The sequence below is a fragment of the Cyrtonyx montezumae genome, unplaced genomic scaffold (assembly GCF_038088225.1).
Source record: "Cyrtonyx montezumae isolate F1298 unplaced genomic scaffold, pur_monq_1.0 scaffold_4, whole genome shotgun sequence".
Lineage (NCBI taxonomy): Eukaryota > Metazoa > Chordata > Aves > Galliformes > Odontophoridae > Cyrtonyx > Cyrtonyx montezumae.
In genome coordinates, this window is record NW_027072045.1 from 26,947,791 (window position 1) to 26,970,149 (window position 22,359).

The 22,359-nt window shown below is 45.2% G+C and overlaps 1 protein-coding gene across 1 annotated transcript in view; it reads right to left on the reverse strand.

Annotated features, from left to right (window-relative positions):
- Positions 1–1,083: 1,083 nt before the first annotated feature.
- SYNPO2L (synaptopodin 2 like) overlaps positions 1,084–22,359 on the reverse strand; it is a 31,488-nt gene continuing 10,212 nt past the window's right edge. The window contains exons 2-4 of the mRNA XM_065746057.1: positions 19,573–19,724; positions 16,170–16,831; positions 1,084–4,078 (exon numbers count right to left, since the gene is read on the reverse strand). Coding sequence (XP_065602129.1) covers positions 1,773–4,078; positions 16,170–16,831; positions 19,573–19,724 — 3,120 coding nt within the window. The 3' untranslated portion in view covers positions 1,084–1,772. The remainder of the gene's footprint in view (positions 4,079–16,169; positions 16,832–19,572; positions 19,725–22,359) is intronic.

Sequence of the window (22,359 nt, forward strand, 5' to 3'; positions counted from 1 at the left end):
AAGGTTTTCTCTCCATCCTCTTTCAACGCTGATAGTTTGCCAAGAGATATGTAATTGTTGTTCCCCTCCTTCTCCAGCATGCTGTCCAACATTCCAGAGCCCCCAACAATGAATGCTGCAAACACAGGTCCACAGAGCAAGCCCAACCAGGCTGTGCAGGATTCAAAGAGACCTGGTAGGAGTGTGTATTGTTTTTACTTTTCTCTCATTCTCTCCCTCTCAAACTTGTCCAGGACTAGAGTTGCTACTGAGGTTCTCCAGCACAATGTGTGGAACTGCTACGAAAGGGGGAGAAAGGGCAGGAAAGCAAATTACAGGGATGTGTACAGACCAGAGCACATGTGATGTGCACACACACATTCAGGGAAACCCTACTGATACCCTCAATTCTTTCTTAGCAAAGGGAATGCTTTCTTCTTATATGCTATTGATATATGGCTTAGGTCTATTCTGGGGCATTCAGAGAATAACCAGTCCTATTTCCCCAGCACTGCCAGCAAATTGTATCTTACATGTTACAGCATGTATGCATGTGTAAGAATACAGATCCTCTGGGAATCTCAAAGCACTTCAGTTTTTATCAAATAATCTTATGGATAATTAAATCATTTAGTATGAAATTCCATGTGTGACTCCATCTCTCTGTCTTCTACTCTCCTGTTGAGACTATCTGTAATGAGGATATATTTTCCAGCTCAACAGAGTTTTCAGGAAGTTTTATGTAATGAACCATTTCCAATCTAGCCATACTTCTGTCCTAAACTAAAAAAAAAGCTGATGTGTAAATGCATAGTCAATCCTGCCTCCTTTTAAAAGCAACTTTATCTTTTCCTACACAACTCTTCTTTATACTTACATTACCTGTATCCTGTTCCAGTGGGACTTATACTGCAGGGCTTGCTTGGGGCCTACCAGCCACAGCCTGAGCTTAGCTTTGCTATTTATTTATCTCCAAAGCTTAACACTTCCTTCTCTGATTCTTCTAGCTTGTGGTAGCCTAGCAAGTCCATCCAATGCCCCACTGGCAAACTGCTCCCAGACGTGACAGCTGTGTTTAGTGCCAGCTAGATGACTCCCTTTCAACTCTGGCCCTGGCACACATGGGCACACATCATCATCCTCCCGCACAGTGCACACTGCTTCCATGTGTGTGTGCAAACACTCCTGCTCTGCTCTCATCACTCCTTTCCCATGCCTTTCAGGAGGGGAATCTGGCAGAATTGTCCAGGGCAGAGCCCACATCTCCTTTCACTTCCCACTTCCCACTGTTCTGCAGGTGTATGTGTGCACACAAGCATGTGTACAGACGAACAGACTTTTACAAAAGCAGTCTTATGGGACAGCTAGGACTTCTGCACTGGAATTCTTCCTTCCAGCAAGGTTTTTGTCCCCTCAAGGCCTCTGCATTCACAGCTGACTCCAAAGTCCTCAGAGGAAAACCACTTCACATTCTCATGTGAGATAACACCTACTATTTGCCTCTCCAGATGTGGGCTTTGCCTCTGTATATGAGTTCCCAGTCCTTGAGTACCACACATGCCCTCTCTGCACATTCTTTCTCCACCTGTAGCCACAGCCATAAGCCTTGCCATGAAGCTGCCTATCCAAGATCAAAGAGAGGTGGGGGGGAGAGGGTGGTGCAGAAGGGGAATAATTCTTATTTCTCTTTTCTTCATTTTGTGTAACACCACCCCAGTGTACTGAGCTGACAAGAAAGACAAAACGAGCACTACCTCTGCAGGGCCATGGATGGGATGGGAATGATGCCTGCCTCAGTGGTGACCAAAGCTTGGCCTCCACACATTGGCCTGCATTCCTGTTCTGGCTGCTGAGAATTTGGGCCTGGCCACCTGAAACCGAGAGGCTGAAGCTGGGTTGGGGGAGGGCCCCAGGCTTGCCTGACCAAACTCAGGGGAGCTCTGGTATGGTTTAGGGGACTGACTGAGCTCCATCTGGAAGGGTGCGGGTGTAGCTGGGGCAGAAGAAGCCATTTCTGTTCTCCACACCGGCTCATCCAATGTGGTGGCTGAGCGGGGCACAAGCACAGTGGGTGCCAAGCTGCTCGAAGCTGGCATGGGAGCAGGGGTGGAGAAGCGACGAATCTCCTGTGTCTTGGCTGTTTTCACAGGGACTTGCTTGGCTGTGGTGAAGGATGAGCTGGCCTGCTGGCCTGGCTGACCAGGAGACAGCTGTGTGCTGGAGCTTGGAGGATCCTCAAAACAGAACATGGCTGACTTTAATTGATAGGGCTGATGGTGCATGAAATCAGTGGCCTTGTTCCCTGATTTCTGGCCAGGTGCCTTTTTCACTTTGCTCTCTGCCTTACTAGCCTGAGACTTGCTGGCTGCCAGAGGATAGAAAGGGGAATGCATTGGGTTGTAAGCTATTGGAGGGGGAGCCCGGATATTGGGTGAATATTTCCAGGATGAAGGCAGAGAAGGGGAAGGTGAAGGGGTCCTGGGCTTGGACTCTGGCTTCGTTGCTGTCTCCACCACAAACTTGTCCATGCGGCTCTGGCGTTTGGCAAAGAGCTGTGCCCCCTTGCCTTTAAGCTGAGGCATGTCATGGGCCCCATTTACCAGTCCAGAATCTTGCTGCTGAGGCTTAGGAGCCACTGGAGGTGGGGTCTTAAACTTGCGTCCTGAGGACTGCATGAAGTTGCAGGCCTCAGCACCCAGGCTGAGGAAATCCTCCTCAGGCCCAGACTCAAAGCCTGCCCCAGGGTGGTCACCTTTTGGCTTCTCATCCAAGTTCTGCACCAGGGACAGGAGCTCAGGGTTGGGGGAATGCTTCTTCTCCTCAACCTTACTGAACATGGGTTTCTTGTTGCCCCGCCGGCGAGCCTCCTGCAGGATGCCTGTGCGAGGAGCTGGCACAGCAATCCTCTGCTCCCTGGAGGTTAAAGGCTCAGAAGGAGGCCGTGGTGTAGCTGCTGAGCTAGCAGAAGGCTGCATTGGCAGTGGGGAGGTGCTTACCATGTGCTGTGCTGGTGCTGGGTTAATATACAAAGAAGAAGAGGCTGTTCCAGGGACTCGTGGCTGGGATGCTGCAGAGGACACCTCCCCTCCTGGCTTTGAGGGAGTTGACAGGAATATCGAGGCAGTGGATGTCCGTGCAGTGGTGGCAGAAGGCTTAGTCTCTGGAGTGCTTCCTCCAGCTCTTGGCTGTGATTCCAGTGGTGACGTTGGCCTGCCTGGTGCAGGAATATACAGAGATGTGGAGGAGCTCACTGGACCACGGTGTGTTGCTGCTGAAACACTGGCTCCAGGTGAGAAAGGGGAGACCACCGTGTTTTGCCCACCAAGGCTTTCACTAGATTTTTTGGGTGCAGATGGCCTGAAGATGACTGAGGACGTTGCCGGGCGTTGGCCAGAAAAACCAGGAGTGAAGGGTCGTGCAGATCTGTTGAACATACTCGTGCTTGAAGAGAAGGGGTCAGGTGTGCCTGGGAGTTGCGAGAAGACAGTGGGGCTGGGGGGAGCCAGGACCTGAGTGGCTGGCATCTTGCTGGGCACTTGCACACCTTCCAGGTGGATGCTGAGGGGCACACTGACTGTCTTCTGTGGCATAGGCATATCTCCATTCACCATGCCCGGCTGTGGCTGGGCAGCTGGGGTGAGCTGGGGGCTCCTCTGTGCAGGGACCTTTTCCACTGTGTACTTCCCTGCCCGTTCCCTCTGCTGCTCAAACAACCTTGCTCCTTTACCCGAGGCTTCACTCAAACCTTTTTGCTTCGCTTCTTTCTGCTCAGAGTCTGACTTGGACTTTTCAATATCCAGATAAGAGTTGTCCCAGTCTGAGTGATTTGTTAAGCTTCGGGCATCAGAGAAACCTTCCTCGTCAAATTCAGACTCGCTAGTTGGAAAAATTCCGTCTTCCTCCTCGTAGGAACGGTCTTCGTCGACACTCCCAAAGCTCACCAATGTATACTTCTTGGCCCTCTGTCTGCGCTTCTTGAACATCAGCACCCCCTTGGAGTGGGGGTTGGGTGCATCTGTCAGCAGGGATGCAATGGTTCTGCACTTGGTTTTGGCTTCTTTCACATTCTTCTCTTGGATGCTTTCGTGGCGGTGAAGCTCTGCGGGAGACAGAAAGACAAGCTCAGAGCTCCACAAGAGGCTGAATGTGCAAAGATGAACAGTGATATGGCTATAGGTATTCTAGTGCTTAAGAAAGGAGACATACTGACTCCATCTGCCCTACCTTTTCTTTCCGTCCTTTGCTGATAAGCAAAGGTTTCTATCATAGGAATCGCTGATAGTCAGTTTCCTCTTTCCACGTAAACACTATCAAAGAAGTTTCCATGAGTGCAGGGAGAGAACTGCCTTTGCTTCAATTGATGGTTGTTACTTTTCTGGTGAGATCCAGGACTTCATATTTCTCACTGTGTTTGAAATGTGTGCTCTTGATCCTGGGAATACTGACTTACCACCCTGAAGGCGGAGCCCTGTGTTATGCAGACCTTCCTTCTACCATATGGAAGATTCCTAGGAGCAAGCAGTTCCTCTAGGGGTCTGGGAACCAGCCACCAGTATTGTTAGCTCCCATCTGCATGTGCTACAGGAGTCATAGTTTTTAGGTGCACAGCAGGAACAGACAGAGCCAGTTCTAGTCTGTGTCTTGCATCAGCACTGCATGTAGGGCTGTTCACTGCTTCCTGCAGCAGAGCTGCAGCAGTAGGAGGTATGCTTTCACCCTTGCTAAAGTCCCTTGCCTGTGCCCCAAGCCCAGAAAGAAAGCAGACCATTTGCTCCTCAGGAAGAATCCCAGACCTCTATGACCGATTAGCCAGTCCAGAAAGAATCTACTTACACAGGCTCGCCTGGAAAAGCTGACACCTGTTGGGACACTGGCATGAAAGTGCAGGATAATCGTTTTCCATCTGCTCTGCCAGTCCTATGGACAGCAAAGCCCCAGGGAGGAACACTGTGTTCTCTGACCCATATACAGGGGTAGTATGTGAGCAAGATTCAACAGAAAACCAAACTCAGCTGCCCTAAGGAAAGCATGGACTTCCCTATAATCACTGTTCAGGTGACAGAAATCAGCATTAACCATACAAAAAAAAAAAATTAGAACAAACCCGAGCCATCACACAGCTAATGTGGCAGAACTACTTGCACTGGGGGACAGCAGTGGGAGAGGAAGTTTAGCTGCAAAGGAAGGACACAAGTTTTCCTGAGGCATTTCCTGAGGTCTGCAGATATTCCCCAAAACCTGGTGAGGTGCTACAGGTGTGGTAGATTCTATACTGCATTAGTGCAGCCACAGCAAAAAGAGCCTCCCTCTAATACTCCATGTTGAAAATAAAGTTTCGATTTGCAGAGCAGTCATCCTTGCAGAAGCTTAAGATAAAGACAAAGCAAGACTGATTTCAAGGCTTGCAGCCATTCACAGCACATGCTGCTGCCCTGTGATTTCAGCAAGGCTACTTTTGTGGTTTGAGATTACTGAAGTCCACTCCTCCACTTTGCACCCAGAAAACTAGAAGACAAATCAGTTCTGACCTGAACAAATGGCTCATCATTTACACTCTCACTTGGAGAGTAAAGGCTCTCTGCATAACTTTCCTTGCATATTGACTCCGTCTTGCTGAATCAAGACTAACAGAGTCCAGGATTTTGTGGAGACATGTTATTCAGGGCAGTTGTGGACTTGCCTCAAAGATCAGCTGTCCATGATGGAAATGAATTACAATCCCTGAAGGTCTGTGCACTCCACTTAGAAATCTACATGCTTGTGCCAAGGGACACTGGGACCAGTGGAGGAAAGAAGATAGATTTCTTTCTTTCTACAAGCATCCAGTCACTACAGCTCACCAGGCTTCTATTTTGCTTCTCCATTTACAGAGAGGAAGAGCATTGCTACAGAATTTAAATTACATCCAGACTATGTAAACTCCATGCAAGTGACTCACAGGAGGATACTGTGCATCAGGAGCTAACAGCCAGGTCAGAGTGAGTGCCTGAGCCCCTTTTGACAGCAGTGCGCTGCGGAAGGGCTCAGCTCTACACTGTGGGCTAGGCAAATACTATAGATAGCCTTGGTTATGCCTCCACCAACTCTTGGGCCAGGGTCAGCACTAAAATCTACATACAGCTTCCCTAGGATGTTGGTCTGAACCACTGTACACTCTGAAGCAGCTGGAAACTGAGGCCCTCTGCAACCTGAGACTTGCTTCCCTTTTCTTCCTAATTTCCCTCTTAACAAGGCTAAAGCACAGAACAAATTGCAGCCATTCTCCCAACAGAAAAATGATCACAGTATTCAAGCTACAATCTCTCACAATGGTTTAAGAAGAAAAAAGAGAGTCTTCCTGAGATGACTCATTGAAGAAAAATAGGAAGAGTGAAAGAAGAACAGAGAAATAAATGGGGAACAGAGAGGTGTGGAAATGAGAGGTGAGGCGAGGTGAGGGAGAGGGAGGGAGAGGGAGAGGGAGAGGGAGAGGGAGAGGGAGAGGGAGAGGGAGAGGGAGAGGGAGAGGGAGAGGGAGAGGGAGAGGAGAGAAAAAGGGGAGAAGAGGCAAAGGAGTGGAGAGGAGAAGAAAGAAAAAAAGAAAAAGAAAAAAAAGAAAAAGAAAAAGAAAAAGAAAAAGAAAAAGAAAAAGAAAAAGAAAAAGAAAAAGAAAAAGAAAAAGAAAAAGAAAAAGAAAAAGAAAAAGAAAAAGAAAAAGAAAAAGAAAAAGAAAAAGAAAAAAAGAGAAAGAGAAAAGGAAAAAAAGAAAAAGAAAAAAAGAAAAACGAGGAGACACCACTGTACCTGCATAAGGCTGATCCAAGCTTGAGAAGGCAGAGTCCAGACCTGGAGAGCTGGGCATGTCACAAAGCCCATTTAATTCACAGCTCCCCATAGACAGAGAGAGGCAATTGGAGAGAAGCAAAGCAGTTTCCTGCTGGAGCAGAACCAAAAACTCTGAGTTGTCCAAACCCTTTGCTATCAGTTCCACAAGCCTTTTAAAGCCTCTCTTTTGTCTCATGGCATTGCTGCCAAAAGCCATGAGGTCACTTTGTCTATTTTCGTCTTCTTAGTTTCATCACTGAGCAGTGTGATGGACATTGTCACCTGGCACTTAAGCATTCTCCTTTTTCCCTCCTTCCTTCACTCCCTGGGAAAATAACCTGTTCTTTTTTGTCTTAAAATAAGAAAACATTCTCTCTATTTGCACTGCTTCTGCAGTGAAAGCTTCAGGTTAGAAACTGTTTCTAACTGGTACCTCAGTGTCCAGCATTTCCATGAACCCTCCAAACAGATGAGGTTAATTCACATCCAATGCAGGAAGGCAGAGAAATCCACCCAGGAGGAAAGAAACTTTCCTTTTCTGAAACACCTCAGAGAGCACACAGTTTTGGGCAAATATAAGGAGCAAAATAAGACGAGGAAAGGTTTTCTTCTCCTTTATATATCAATTTCCTTCCACATCTCAGCAATACCAGCTTATGACACTGACTAAGAGACATTTGACAGAGGAGCATTAGGATCCTAAGTGCCTGTAGTGAAGTGGCTGAACTGAATTAAACTGGCAAAGGCTATTACTTACAAGGAAGAGTGTGGCTATGCCCAGGGAGGGTAATGAAGGATTTGGAGAAGAAGTATTTTTTGCCATTCAGAGCTCCAGTACCAGAGACTGGGAGGTGATGAAAGACAAGATGATGACAGTAAGAACTGGAATGGACAAAGAGGAAGGGAACAGAGAGTGCTGGGAATCTACAAATCTCTGAGAATGCCATCTGCAGTGTTAGTGAGTCTAGAAAAAGGAAGGTCTGACAACACAATCATAGAATCATAGAATTACGAAAGTTGGAAAAGACCTCTAAGATCATCTAGTCCCATTCTCCACCTACCACCTACACTTCCCACTAAGTTCTGTCCCTCAAATGCCACATGATGCTTCCTAAAATCCATTTGCCATTGCTGAAAGCCAGGGAAGACAATTTCCTCAGGCAGTGCTGCTGTAATAGAGACGTGTCAAGTCTCATACAAAGGCTTTTACAGTAAAAGCAATGAAAGTGACTCAGTTCTTTCTTCTCTGATTAATATTTACATATACAGGGATACAATCTCTTTGAGAAACCCTTGTTGAATCTGATACATATATAATATGCAATTGAAATGAAAATATAGCTCTGTAGTGCTGAAAAAAAATAATAAGAACATCCAAATGGAATAGATAAGACAATAAACAGAAAGATTATGAAACTCTCCTTAATTATGGTGACATGGTGGAAAATTTCTATAGAAAACATTTTGTTAACTTCAAATTTTGTCTGAAGTTCTGCTGGAATAATCTGCAAAAAATGATCTATTAGCCAAAACCTACAAGGACTTTTCTGTGCACTGATTTAACTAAAACTCACTGAAGTGGAATGAATTAAGTTACTAATTGCAGTACAGAGAAGTGCAAAAACCATACTTTTTTTTCAGGATAAGGATCTATTACAGAAAAGAATATATATAATATATATTTATACTCAAGAAAACTACTCAACAAGCAGGCTTATACAATGTCAAATAGTGTTCATGTTCACTAGGAAATAAGGCTGGTAAATGTTACTACTAAAGACCAAATTCTAGAAAAGCCAATACTAGAGAAAATAAGGACACTGCTAATTTCAGAGATTAAAAAAATACTTACATGTGTTGAAATTCTACTTTGTCTGCTATATTTTCACATGGGATTTACTAGAATTTTATTCTTCCAGCTATTTATGTTAGACAAGGTCATTTTTCCACAGCTAATGTTGCAAATATCTCAGTAAGTCACTGAAGGATATAGACATTTCATGCTCTTCATACCTGGAGTCCTTTCAAAATAAGATCTGAATAGGTTATATGGGCTTTCCAAGTATATCTCTGTCAAAAGCCAGACTTTAAAGTTACAGCCAATGACTGAATTGCAAAGAGTGAGGGTTCAGAGATACTGCTATGAGTGGCTGCAATTAGTTTGTATTAGTCTCATGGTATCCTGCTGGAGATCTAAGTTGGTTCACTCTAAAAATTCTCCATTAGATGATAGAGAGTTTGCGTTTTTGGTGGGTTTTTTCCTGAGCTGGATGGAAATGTGTCCTCAGTGCAAAAGGTAGCATATGTGGTCAGCATTCCTATGCTGCCGTCTCACTCTCAGGCCCTGGATATTCCCTACACAGTCTTCTACAACAGGAGTGCCAGGACAGCACCTGTTGAATGTACTAGTGGATGTGTCTGTTGCATTTTTAGCCTGATTACCTAAGAAAGGTTTATGCAGTCATGCTTAACATCGTTTGATCTATCTGATTCACCCTAGTATCTTTTGAGCCCATTTGTTAATTTCAGTCCAGACTCACAAAGATACAAAGTTCCTTTGTCTTTACATGAAAAGAGTTTTCTGGACATAGATAGACCCCACTATAGGAAGCAGAAAGCCTGAGTGTGATCCTAATTTGGCACCAAAAAGTGAAAAACATGCAAAGGTTTATGAGTTCCCATTCAAAATATGAGAACCATTAGGAAGATTCACATCTACTAGAGAATAAGATATCAAATCTGAGACACAGATTAAAAGGACACCAGGATCTGTTAATTCTGTGTTCACAAATTGTTTGATGTCTGACAGCAGGATAGTACTGATTCATCTTCTCTTCATCCTTCAGTGTTTCCAGCATGCAAGCTGGTACAATGCAGAGAAGCATATGTTCACCATCTGTGCACTTGATTAAACCTGTGGCACTTGTCATATATTCTTATTATCTAATTGATTTTAGTCCCCTTCTGCAACCAGCTCATTCTATAAATCCAGCCTTCCATAAGACCACTATGTGTACCATCCATGCTCTATGACATCTTCTGATTAACACATCACAATCTCTACTCAATCTTCAGGCCATACATTAAAAATGGTATAATTGCCATTTGCTATCACTGCTTGATAGGTAAAACACATTCAAGAGAAATAAAAATATCTTAAAAGTTTCACTAGGAAGAGTTTGCTGTTCAAAAGCAAATACGAAGACCTGGGAACATTTCTGATCTCCTCAATCCAGGTAAACCGCCTCCCACCCCAGTGTTCCCCACACACCTGAGTTTCTGAGGGAAGAAAGACCAGAAGAAAGCTGCAAGGTGTCTGAGCCAGGACCCAGTTCTGAATATCAGCAGTTTAGGGGCTGTGGATTGCCCCACAGCTCATGCTGCCTGTTCTGTCTAGGTGCAGCCAGAACACAAGATCCTCTAACAGAAGAGAGGAGGGTTGGGATTTTTAATCATCTGTCTTTTCACCAGTCATATAACATTGAGGTGGAGAGGACATTTGATTGACATATGTTTGTGTTCAAAGCTCCACGGGTGAAAATATAGAGGTAGTCCCGCTGGATTTAGAAGCCAAGTGAAACACTATTACCAACTTAGCCAATTAGCTAACCTGACATCATGAGCCATTAATAGTTATGTTTTCTGTTCTATTCTTAGCCAATTGTGTAGTCACCTTACAGTAGTCCCATCTCATCCATATTTCTCTAGTTGGAGAAGTCATGTGGAACCATATCAGATATCTTACCGAAGTCAACACATGCTGTGTCCACCTTATTTCTTTAGCCACCAAGTATGTTACCTTACTGAACAGGTCACTGTCTGGTTTCTTTTTTTTTTCATTTTTAATTACTGATCATTTTGTTTTTCATGAAATGTGTTCAAAATAGTTACTTCATTCAGCTAACTGAAGCTAAACATTTTTTAGCCATCACCAAAACCCATATCCATAACAAGCATTATATTCTTGGTCTTTTTCCCTGAGTCTCTACCCATTATTCTGAAGAGCTGAGGGTTTTTGCTACAATTTTCAGCAATTCCTTATATTTTACTTTCAGAGAGAATAAGATTCAGACTTGCCCTTTTCAGTATACTCAATGTATCAGGGTTTTCTGAATCTTCTCCCCCTTGTATCTGCTTCTCTTTCTTCTATACTAAGGGCCAATTGCCTGGTTAAAAGAAGTGGTAGATATGCTTATGACAGTGAAGCTTTACAGATTTCACAATAAACTGATGTCTTTTCCTGTGATGGATTTAAGGAAAACTGAAGAATTATATTTGTCAGACTGATGTTTTTCTCCTTCCTACAATTAATTTTTTCTTGCTGAGCAATGACTCTGTTATTTAATTGTCCTTTGTCAAAGTCCTTTTATGACTCTCACTTTTATGCCTCTCTCTCGCACATCACTATCATTTTTTCTCATTTCATTGTTGTCACTGAGTATTTTTGCCTACTTGTCCCCAACTTTGCAGCAAGTCTCATGTAACTTCAGATCTGATGGAAATAGCATTGTATGGGGAGAGGAATTCTTTCTGCCTGTTTGTGTTATAATTTCTTCCAATTTAAATCTGAAAATCCTGGAACCTAGCAATTATTGCAGATTTTTTTTTCTGCCCAAGCAGCTATTACACCAGCCTGAAAATAATACCTCTGTGCTTGTGGCAGAAGAATATAAGCCAAAGGTGTAAGCTCAAATGCTATACTCAAACCTAAAACTGGATGAGAAGTGTTCGCACAGCATTTCTCTCACTGGTATGTCTGTTAATAAATGCATTCCAAGCAAAAAAAACCTGAATGTTAATACTAGGTGAGAGATTCATAAGCAAAGGCAGCAAAGGCATATGATTAGACTGCATAGACCAGTGTATGTAAATTGATTTCCCTAGTGAAAGCAATTTCCAGGTCAATGCATGATGAAGTGAGATCAGGCTCTTCATCAGTGATTCACCCATAGAGGCTCTTGTCCTTGTTTCCCTAGTGGTTGGCTGCTCACTGAGAGCAAGGGCCAAGAGCTATTCAATATCGTTTCATACTGCAAGGAGCAAACTTCCTGCAAGATCAATACTTTAGGTGATAAATTTTAAGCTCCTGGGCCAAGCAAAATGTTTTTCTGTTCTACTTCTAAGCAGACATGATGGAGACCTAAACTTTTGGGTCTTCTATGTTGAAGTGAATTGCAAAACCCTTAAGCTAGCCTACCAACCGTGTACCTGCACTTATCAGTCACAGTTGTTGAAGGTGAAAGCCAAGTAGAAAATGTGGTGCATAAGTTCAATCTGCCATTCAGATACTTTATCTTCTTCACAAGTCCTGTGTAATAGGCTGATAGTTGGCCTGTTTCTCTCACACTCTCTGCAGAGAAATGTGACTACGCTGTTAGCAGAGGTAATCTGTAAGACCCTCCAATGAACAGGCAACTTATAAATAAGCATCCTATCTCCCCAAGTGATGCTGCTGTACATCCGCTTCAAACAAGAAGGATTTCCTTTTCTGCTACGGAATGTAGCAACTTTGATGAATCTGCTCCTGCAGTCAGGTCCATATAAAGCAGAAGAGGAAATTTCCCCACCCATATTTCCCTCCCTTCCCCTGCCATATATGGAAAGGCTCTTGAGTCCTAGGAATTAAAAATAGTCCAGTGGATAAGTTTAAATTGAGATATTTTGAAGCACTTCTTGCACTGACACAAATTCCTATGTGATAGCAAGTTAAACCAGACTGCTGTCCTGGTATGCCAGCAACTGGTATCCACAGTTATGAGAAAGCCTGAGCCCATTGCACCTAGGAGACTGAGGACTGAGGGTGAGAATGCAGTGCACCTTAAAGAGGAGAAGCAGCTCTGGCTGCAGAAGGATCCCAAGCCTTGTTATCTCTTCCTTCCTTTTTGCATTATCCAAACAGCCCAGAAATCATATCAGGTAAGAACTGGAGTGGCCCTTTACAATTAGGATGGGCAGAGATCCTAAAAATACCCAGTTTCTCCAAGGATTTATTTATTTAAAATGAGCATATTTCTTCAGTGAAAAATAAACAAATTTCCACTTTTGTTTATTCAGACTAGGCAACATACTGGTTATTCACAGGTATGAGTGCCCTCCTGTAGGTCATTTAAAGTACAGCAAAGAGTCTCCATTTCCTGATTGCTCTCTCTCCCTCCTGAGCAAAGCATGAGGGTGCACAGTAGCCACTGAGTAGCAATGAAAACTGAAGTCTTATTATTTGTAGGGCAAGTTCCCCACACTTAAAGGCTATGTGGCTCCCTGCTCTACCCCACCAGCCTCCATCAGCAATAACCTGAATGAGTTTTGAGCAGGCATGTCGAAGCTGTGTGTTCTGTGGGGAGCTGGGATAATATAGGTGCTTATTCCAGACTTCGGGTCAAAAATGGATAAATCACAATATGCAAATTGTGATTGAAGAACTTTGGAGAGAGACAGGTCCAAACCTGTTGCCTGAAGAGGCTCTAAGCCTTTTCACCTTTGCTGGGAAAGTAGAGCCACAGCACAGGAGCTGACTACACACAGGGTATCCTAAGGTGGCACCACAAACTGCTGCCCCCTCCTCTGTGGGCTTCTTTTGTTCCATCTCATCCCCTGCCAAATCCTTCTGCAGGCTTTTTGTAATTGCCACTACACTATGTTCTGCTCCTGGGGTCAAATTGTTGGCTACTATGAGTAAATGAGATACATTTGTTCTGTGTTACAAGTATCAGACAGCAATGTCACCTCTGGCAATTGCCAGATGATTTACAGCAACTTAGCAAATGCAGGGAAATAAATTGTAGTTGTCAAAAGAAGGTGAATTTGATCCAAAAAAAAAAAAAAAGTGTGTACTAAGGAAATGTGAAAATTTACAGAAAATGAACCAGAAACAACCAGAGAATAAAGACTGATAATCATTTATGATGAGAGTAGGAAAGAGAATGAGGGGAATATGGAAAGCATTTTATAGTTTCACTAACGTTCTTGAGTGTGCAGTCAGCCCAGATCAGAAATTTAACTGTACCTGCAGTTCTGTTTACCTGAGGTAAAGGGAAAGATGAATACAAAGGAAAAAAGAAATACCCCCAAAATTGGAGAAAAAATCACAGCAAGCATGAGAAAGCTGTAGGAGTACATTCCAGAAAGAAAAGGTGAGGAATTGGTTGACAGTCCCATACAACAACAAAAAAAGGAATTATTCATTTTCTTACAGTGTAGTGGTGGAAGCCATAGCAAAGTGAAGGTCAGGCCAAAGCAAGGAGAGTGTGCTGAGCAGGCACACTGCGATTATATTTAAGCAGTGGTGGTAGTGCTCCAAAAGGCAAACATCTGTAGGTAGCCAGAATGGTCTTTAAATGACTCCTGTGTCTATATCAAGCCCTAGGCATCTCTGACTGATCATCTAAGTCACCTACTTTTCATAACTCTGTTTTTAAAAGGTTCTTTAGCTTCTAAACCATGAACTTGTTTTTGTGTTCCAGTTTAGCAAAACCTAGAAGTCCCCGTCCCCGAGTAGGCTACTGTGCTTTGGATACTGCTAAGGGAAGGCAGAGACACAGAGCTTAAAAATCCTCTGGCTCTGGTTCAATGGGAGCCTGGAGCAAGTGTAGGAGCTAAGCCAATTCATGTCCAGACATCGTTGCATGGCTGTATCTTTCTGGCAATGGCTGCAGTACCTCCAGTGGCTATGGCATCTCTACAGGCAGCCCCGACACAGGAGTCACTGCCTCTCTGCAGTCCCACACCTTGTGTTTCCTCCAGAAGTAGGTGCTCCTTACCACATATTGAACACCTTTCATCCCTCTTCATTCCTAACTTCTTTCCTTCCTAGACTTACTGGCTGTTGATGACAAGACTTTTTTTATGGCTACTGTGCTCCAGCATCATCAGGACATATTACCTTCACATTTACTGCCAAGATTCCTAACTGAAGAAAAGGCTAAGCTGGCCATGTGAATTGCCATCCATGGCAGAACAACTCTTACATTAGGACACTCATGGACAAAGATAATCCAGAAGGGGGATGAGGGGTGGAGGGAGAAATAGGAGAATAAAATACCATCTCAGTCTGCGATATTTCTAGGAACCCTACCTCTTGCTGGCAGTACAGTTGCATCACCTTCTGCCATGGGGTATTATTTTGCCATCAGAAGTGCTCTGCATTAATACCTGGCTTTCCCGCGAGCCTTCTGTGCTGACACTATCCATGGAAATAAGCCTTGATGTAAAGCATTTGCTCATCCATGGCTAGGACTATCAGATGGCAGGGAGCAGCTGAACATGCCTTTCTCACCATTCACCTCATGCTTGTACATTATTCAAATGGGGGAAAAATAGCTTTCATCGTCAGGGAGGCTTGAAACTGTTGCTTTCTTTGCTCTTCTAGGGAAAGTAAATGTTATGGACTAGAAAGAACTACTACAAGGCACCAGTTGTACTACAAATCAGTTGTACTGCTCAGTAGGTCACCCAACTAGCACCCAAATGAGTCTGTCCTGAACACAGAGCAGAGCAGTAAGCCAGTGCCCTCTCTGAAGGATGCAGCCTAGTGTTGACAGTTACCTCTAAAGGACCAAAAAAGATGGAAGAGTGGTGTAACAATAGTTTTGAAACATTACCTGGTCTGGGGAAAAGACATCTAGTGTCTGAAAGAGAGAACTAGAAGTTGGAATCTGTGTTTTACCTCTGATTCAGTCCAGTAATGTTTCTATGGCTCAGTTGCCCAGTCTGTCCCATAATTAAGTCAGTCTTTCGAAACCTGTTTAATTTCTAGGCTCAGAGAAGTATAAGTTAATCATTCAACTAAATGAGATACTTATATGAAAAAAGTTATCTATTACCTTGTATTTGATATTATTGGATAGATCATCACTGTGAAGTCAAATAACATCTTACTCTGTCATCATGTTTGAGTTTGAAATACTATATGTAGCAGAAACCAAAAAAGATATCCACAACTGAGGTCACTTCAGGTCCATCACTCAAACACTATGCTAAATCTTTCAGTGTTTTATTCCACCTGGAAAGGTATCGAGAGATACCCACCCTACAAGGAACTGTCAGATTAAATGATTTACCAGCTCCCACCTGTATTTGCTGCCAATGCCTGAAGTAGATCAATTCTACTGTAGCTGCTGCATAGCTCATTGTGCGGCTGGAGCTCCTAGAAGCGACTCCTAGACCCTAGACCCTTTCTCTCATCTAGTGCTTTGGGACATCCTCAGTGATAAAGACACCAGTGGCAAACCTGCAATGGGAGGCCCCTGTCTCTGCAGAGCTGATTTGGCTCTTGCCTCTTCATGAGGTAGAGGAGCTAACCCGCTTGACATTTGTAGGAATGAGAGTTTTGGAAGAAGATCAAGCATAGCAAGAGGGCAAGGATGAGCGGCAGGGTGCAGAGGACTTACTAGCCTGCTTGGCTTTCTCCGCATATGTGGTGGTTAGATCTTCATCAACTGGGTGCTCCACTGGTCCCACCATGGGGATGAGATGGCGCTCCGCTCGGATAGCCTTGGTGGCATGGGGCAGGAGCATCGCCTCTGGAGAAGGCTCACGGCCCTCTGTTGAGGATGGCCGCAACTGTCCCTCACTCTCTGAGAAAGGAGTCTCTGCACGGCTGCCGGGTGGACAGGCAATCTCCCTCTTGGCCACCCCACTGCAGCTGGCCTCCTTGGCTTCCTCTTGCATAGCAGCCTCCGGGAAGCTCTCGTAGCCACTCTGCTCAGACAGGGACACCTCGTCCTGGGGCACATCTGCTTTGCTGTTGGTGCTGTCTGGTGGGGAGCGTGGGGACTTCTTGCGGGCCCGGCGGTGCTTCTCCTGGGCCACGTTGTCTGCATCACTGTCAGTCTCACCATAGTAGGCCTCACTATCCGGTGGGGAGGTGAGGCTCTCAAGGTGCCTCTGTGGCCTACGGGGCTGTGAGGGCTGTGAGGTGGCTGGGGCTCCTGCCGGCCCGGAGCTCAGGAGCTGTGCTGGGGGGCTGAGTGGAGATGGCGGGGAGAGCACTCGCTGCCCTGGGGAAGGAGAGCGCTGAACCCGTGGGCCGGTCTGGTCCCCGCCAACTGTCCTGTGGGAGAAAGAAAAGCAGTGAGCGAGGTGAGGTGTGCTGGAAGGAGACTGCATGTGAAGAGGGAGCCCGCTGGGCAGGGTAGGATGAAGTCTGAGCTGACATTTCAGGTGTCTTTTGTGTGGTATAGATACCTCCAGTGCAGACACCAAGGGTAGTCATCTCTGACATCAGCTGTGTGCTGTCATCCTGAGTTTCTGCTTCATGACTTCTTTGAAAACCAAGTGTTAAACACTTGAAATTAGAATGTCCTGAAAGCATAGAAGTCTACCCAGCCAGCTTAATCAGCTCCCAGGCATTTCTCCTTGGGATGTAAATTCCTGCGTAACAAGCATTTCTCGGCACAGTTGGAAGTGCCCACTCACAGGGCAGGGCCAGGAGGCAATGCCTCCGCCACCACACTGCTCCTGCAGCTGGAACTGCCTCTCAGAGCCCTGCCAGCTCTGCCACCCTGTGCATCCTCCAACCTGTTCTAGTTCAGAGTGAGCCCTGAAGGTGGAAGTCAATGCTGTTCGTTTGACCAGACTTCTAGATGGGAACAAATAGCAAGTATAAGAAAAATACCCAAGTGCTTTTTAGGGGTAGGACTCTTTTGCTGGGAAATATCAGTGGCAATTTCACTGTGGGACTGCTTCACAAACTAGCAATGAGTGCCTGGGTTTGACAGTTATGCTGCAGTCATGCCTTTGGTTTAGAGACAGCACATTCTATGCCTGTAAGTCAGCTGGAACAATGACTAGGGTAGGGGAAGGGGCAGAGCTGGGCAGGCAGTCCTATTGCTAACTGCCAGAAGGAAAACTGGCTTGGAGAAAAAGCCAGCTCTGTCTTCCCTCTCCTCAAGAGCAAGCCTGTATTTCAAAGGCAATTTCATTATGAACCACACAGCTGGTGTGCGGAACTTCTTTCCCTTGCTAGAGGCACCAGGACTTGTTAGAATTATAAAGGAGCCCCAAGTATCTGCCTTCTGAGCATGCATACTGGGAAGCTAGGCAGAGAATATTGCCTCTGTAAAGCTGTGGAGTTCATGATACCAATTGTTTGTTATCCAGCCTCTGAACTGTGAAAAATTTATATTCATGTCAAATGTTAACTTCGGTGGAAGCTAAGCGTGGGGCAATTTTCCTGACAGTTTATTTATTTTAATAATATTTATATTATGAACTCCTACTGAGGAGAAAATGCAAACCTCCCCAAGCAAACAGAGATGTCCTTTCTCTTCTTTAAATATGTAAACAGATAACTGAAAAGCACTGCTGCTTATAAGCTATTTTCTGTTGTTCTGCACTATCCATTCAGGCCTCAATCTTCTTCCTGTCTCTTTACAAATATCCCACAACAGAAATACACTCATGACCTTGCATACTGCAGTCTTCCAGGTACCTGTCCTCTCTTAAAAGAGCTGACTGATGTTGTCCCTGGGAATATAGATATGAAATATTAATAAAGATGTGATGAGAAAGCAATATTTGATGAGTTCTTCACTACTCCAAAATGAATCCAACTTTATTCATTGGTGACGTTATTCTTGAGCCATCTGATGTTGGCTCCCAGAGGGCTGATCCATGCACTCTGCAAGAAGCCTGTCACTTTGCTAATTCAAAGTGTGCTGATTTTGGCCCAAAGAATTTGCCTGGGCACCTGTTGGCTGCACATGGGCTCCAAAGGGGTGAGATAAGGCCTTGGCTAGGGATCAAGTGCTATTCTGGCCACACTGTTCAGGGCTCACTCATCTCAGTTCATTACAGCTGACAGAGTGAGCACATCAGAAGGCACCGGCACCTTCTCTGTAGCCAAGGGAAGTAGCTTGCATGCTGCTGCTTTCCTTCCTTCTCTGAGCACTGCTCTCCATGGCCCCAGTGTACAGATGCCAGGAAGCAGGGTGGCTCTCCCTTCCCTTCCTTTTGCTCTCAGTGCTTTGCTTTCTCAAGGCTACAGAGAATTACACCTCCCAGATCCCTTCACCAGGGCCTTATTCCCCGAGGGCAACTTCTGTTTTGGTGCTAGTGTGAACTAGTTAGGTCCTCTCAGGGCTTTGCTGCTTTCATCTTTACCTGACTGATTTACAGCTTGGGCCTCATCTAACATGCCCTGAAGCACTGCTGTAGCTTTCACACAGGTAGAAGCAGCAAAGTTACTGGAACCATTTCTATGCTTTGATGCTTTTTGATTCTTGTTTCTACTGTTCTGCTGCACTGGAGAGCTCAGAGATATATCTTCTCAGAAAAAGGAACTCTCATACCCACCTCTTTGCTTTGTAGAAGTTAGTTAATACCCTAGTGGACTACAGTGGCCTGATGTCGCAAATATTCAGGTAACCTTTATGTGATTCTGTGGTGGCTTGGTTATCCAATATATAGCCAAATCCATTTCTACAGAGTTTTGTACCCAGAATAAAATGGAGATTGTTAATTCCTGAGGCAAACTCCCCTATGTTAATTGTTCGGTTATATTGTTCATTCTTAATAGCATATTTCTCACATCGCAAACATCTTCCAACCTGAGGGGTTGGGGCATAGAGGTATGGAGTCTGTTCAGCCCCAGTAGTAGGCACTTGGAGAGCAGCACAGAGACAGTGAAGTTTTGGATGGTCACGTTAGCCATGGGAATCTCCTCCTAGTATACTTCACAGTACAGAGAAACCAAAGGCTCCCTGCTTGCCTTCCTCCAGCTGGATGTGGAGATTTGCTGTGCTGGAGGAAGCTGCTCTGCTGCCACAGCCCTGGTGCTTGGGACCAGCTTACCTTTTCACTCGGATGTTGAGCATGCCATTGGAGGAGTCGATGATCTGCATGGCAGAAGCATGGGAGAGGCCAGCACATGACTTCCCATTGATAGATACCAGCACATCATTTTCCCATAGGCCTCCACGACATGCTTTGCTTCGCTTTCGGATCTGGAAAAAACAAAAGAGAGGATAGGGATGAAAGGAAGAGTGGTAGCTGTTTAGTTCAGTTGCTCATCTCCTGCAGACACTTCTATTGCTCTCCCCCTGGAAGAACAAAATAAGGCCTAAGACAACTGTGCTGCCAGGTTGAAGGATGAATCTTCATGGACCACCAGTTGCCTGTACTCTTCTGTTTCTGTGTTCCCTGTACTTGTTCCAGCATAGGCTGGACCTGAACACCAACCCAGCCTGAGTCCTTCACTGCAAATTTAAAACTCCAGAGTACCTTGCTCTTGACCTCTCATTACCTATATCCTAAGTTGCCTGTGTTTCAGAGAAGGAATGGGAGCTTATTCCAGACTCTCCTATATATGGTTGTGTGTCAGGATCCCCAGCTGTGCCCACAACTGTGCTTCTGCGGTGTGACCCATGACATGCACGCAGAGTCCCTGTGGATTCCGTCCTTGGGGTTGCTGACAATGGGAGGAGTTGGGGGCTCTCTGGCACTTCCTGCTGTTAAGAATTCCTGGTCAAGTAGCTTTGGCCAACATATTTCTGGACATCCGCATCAGGCCATGTGGTGTCCTGTTACACAAGGGTAAACTTGGAGTAAATCTTCAGCCTTAACAGGAGTTGTGCAGGATATGCATTGCTGTATCTGAAAATGGAATCTGAGGCTCTAGTTCCAGACTAGTACCCATTCTGGCCCCTTGTGGCCATGGTACACCAGGCATTTATTCTTTCTTCTGTTCCAAGACATGACATATGAGTTAAACATCTTACTGAAACCCCCAACACAGTCTTGGGCTCCTGCTGGGGCAAGCAAGCAAACCAAATGTCCAGTCAGTTCAAAAACACAGATCTCTCATGAAGATCAGCAACCTTCTTATAGGACAGCTTGGCACTCATTATGTACTTACTTTGCACGTGCAAGAATAGCTAGACAAAAATACTGGGTAAATCAGGCCCAAATATGCTAGATTTGTAAATGCTTCAATAGATTTTCTTCAGATCTTGCAGTTAAGTGAGAAACAAATTAGTGCAGAGTTGTTTGACAGAGGATGCAGTGAAAGAAGCATGGCAGATTTCTGAAGAGATGAAATGCACTGCAAGGCGCCTTTTCCCACATCTTACAGCCTTGCAGCTCAAGCAAATGGACTCAGAAAAAATCCTTTGGGAGTTTGTGGGGAATTGTATAAGCTTCTTTGCCCACACCCCCATGGAAAGAGAAAGAGATGTGAGAGGATTGCTACTCTGCTGTCATTCCCTCAGGGGCAGGAGAGAGCTGGAGCCCTTACAACATCCCTTGGTACGGCTGGCTGGTCTCAGGGCCCAAGGCTTTGCACCAGCAGCGTGTGACCAGGCTTAGCCCTGTCCGCCCATGTCAAGAGGCAAGAACAATACTCCTTGTAGGTCAGCCTGTCAGCAGGACTGAGAGGTGTTGAAGAAGATGGAAAGAAGAGGCTTATGCTCTGAGTTGTTTGTATGTTCACTGGCACTTTATCCTTCTGTAGCCTCTCCAGCTTGACCCCAAATTTTGTCTGCATGCTTAAAATAGGGATTCACTCATCCCAGCTGCCACAGTCATCAACTTCTGTCATCTTAGCCTTTTATCTCTTTCCTTGTTAATATAAACCAGGAATGAGAACGTGTGGGTCTGCAATGAACTACTGATGAAGAACTACTTTTCTGCTGCTACAGTACAAATATTGCTTCTTGATACTCCCTCATAGTGCAGCTGTTAACTAAGAAGAGATAGCAGACGTGTTTTCCAGTGCTGCCCTCTGGGACAGCAGCTAATGCAGAGGGTTTGTGTTAGGGCTGTAGGAAGGGTGAACGAAGGTATCTCACTGCTATTACTCAAAAGGACAGCTGCTGCTCTATGGTCAAGTGTTTTGTGCTCTGCACTGCACTGGAACACGCTTACTGAGTATCTCTTCCAGTTATGGAACAAGGAAGTGGGGGTTAAATTTTGTCAGGATGTTCTGAAAGCATTCTTTACATCCCATAGTACTCCTCCATGCTCACTGAAGCCAGCTGGCTCTGGGCTGGTTACCACCAAGAGGCTCATGAGCTTTCTGCCCACCCTTGGGCCCTGCTGGAAACTGCAGGGGAGAACTTGGCATTCCCAGGCATGCAGGCAGCCTCCTGCTGCTGCTTCAGGAACCTTTAGCTCAGAGTAGGTTGCTGGGACACGTGCTGCCCTGTGTAGGCTGAGCAACACCAGAAGGCAACACATTCATTTTCTGGCAAGCAGAGGTGGCAGCCCAGTGATTCTGGCTTGCTCTGTGGTTAGAATTTACCCAGGCAGCAGAAGGCCAATGTGCAAAAGTTACTGCGGTTACTTCAGTGCTGCTCTTTGAGCTGCAAGCTAGCTCTTTAACTCTGGAGGAGACTTCTGTCCATCTCCATTCCTCCTCGGGAAAGCAGGACCAGCGTCCAGCCAGGAGAGACCTGCAGAGTCTGAAAATAGCATATAAATGTTCCTGACTGTCTATCTCCCACAGACTTATAAATCTTCCCTTGGAACTTTACAAGTCTGTTTCCCAAAGGCAGAGGGAAACAAACTATTCACAGCTTCATTGTAATGACAACTCCCACCCCCACTGCATTTGCTGTGGAGGAGAAAGGCAGAAAGAGAATC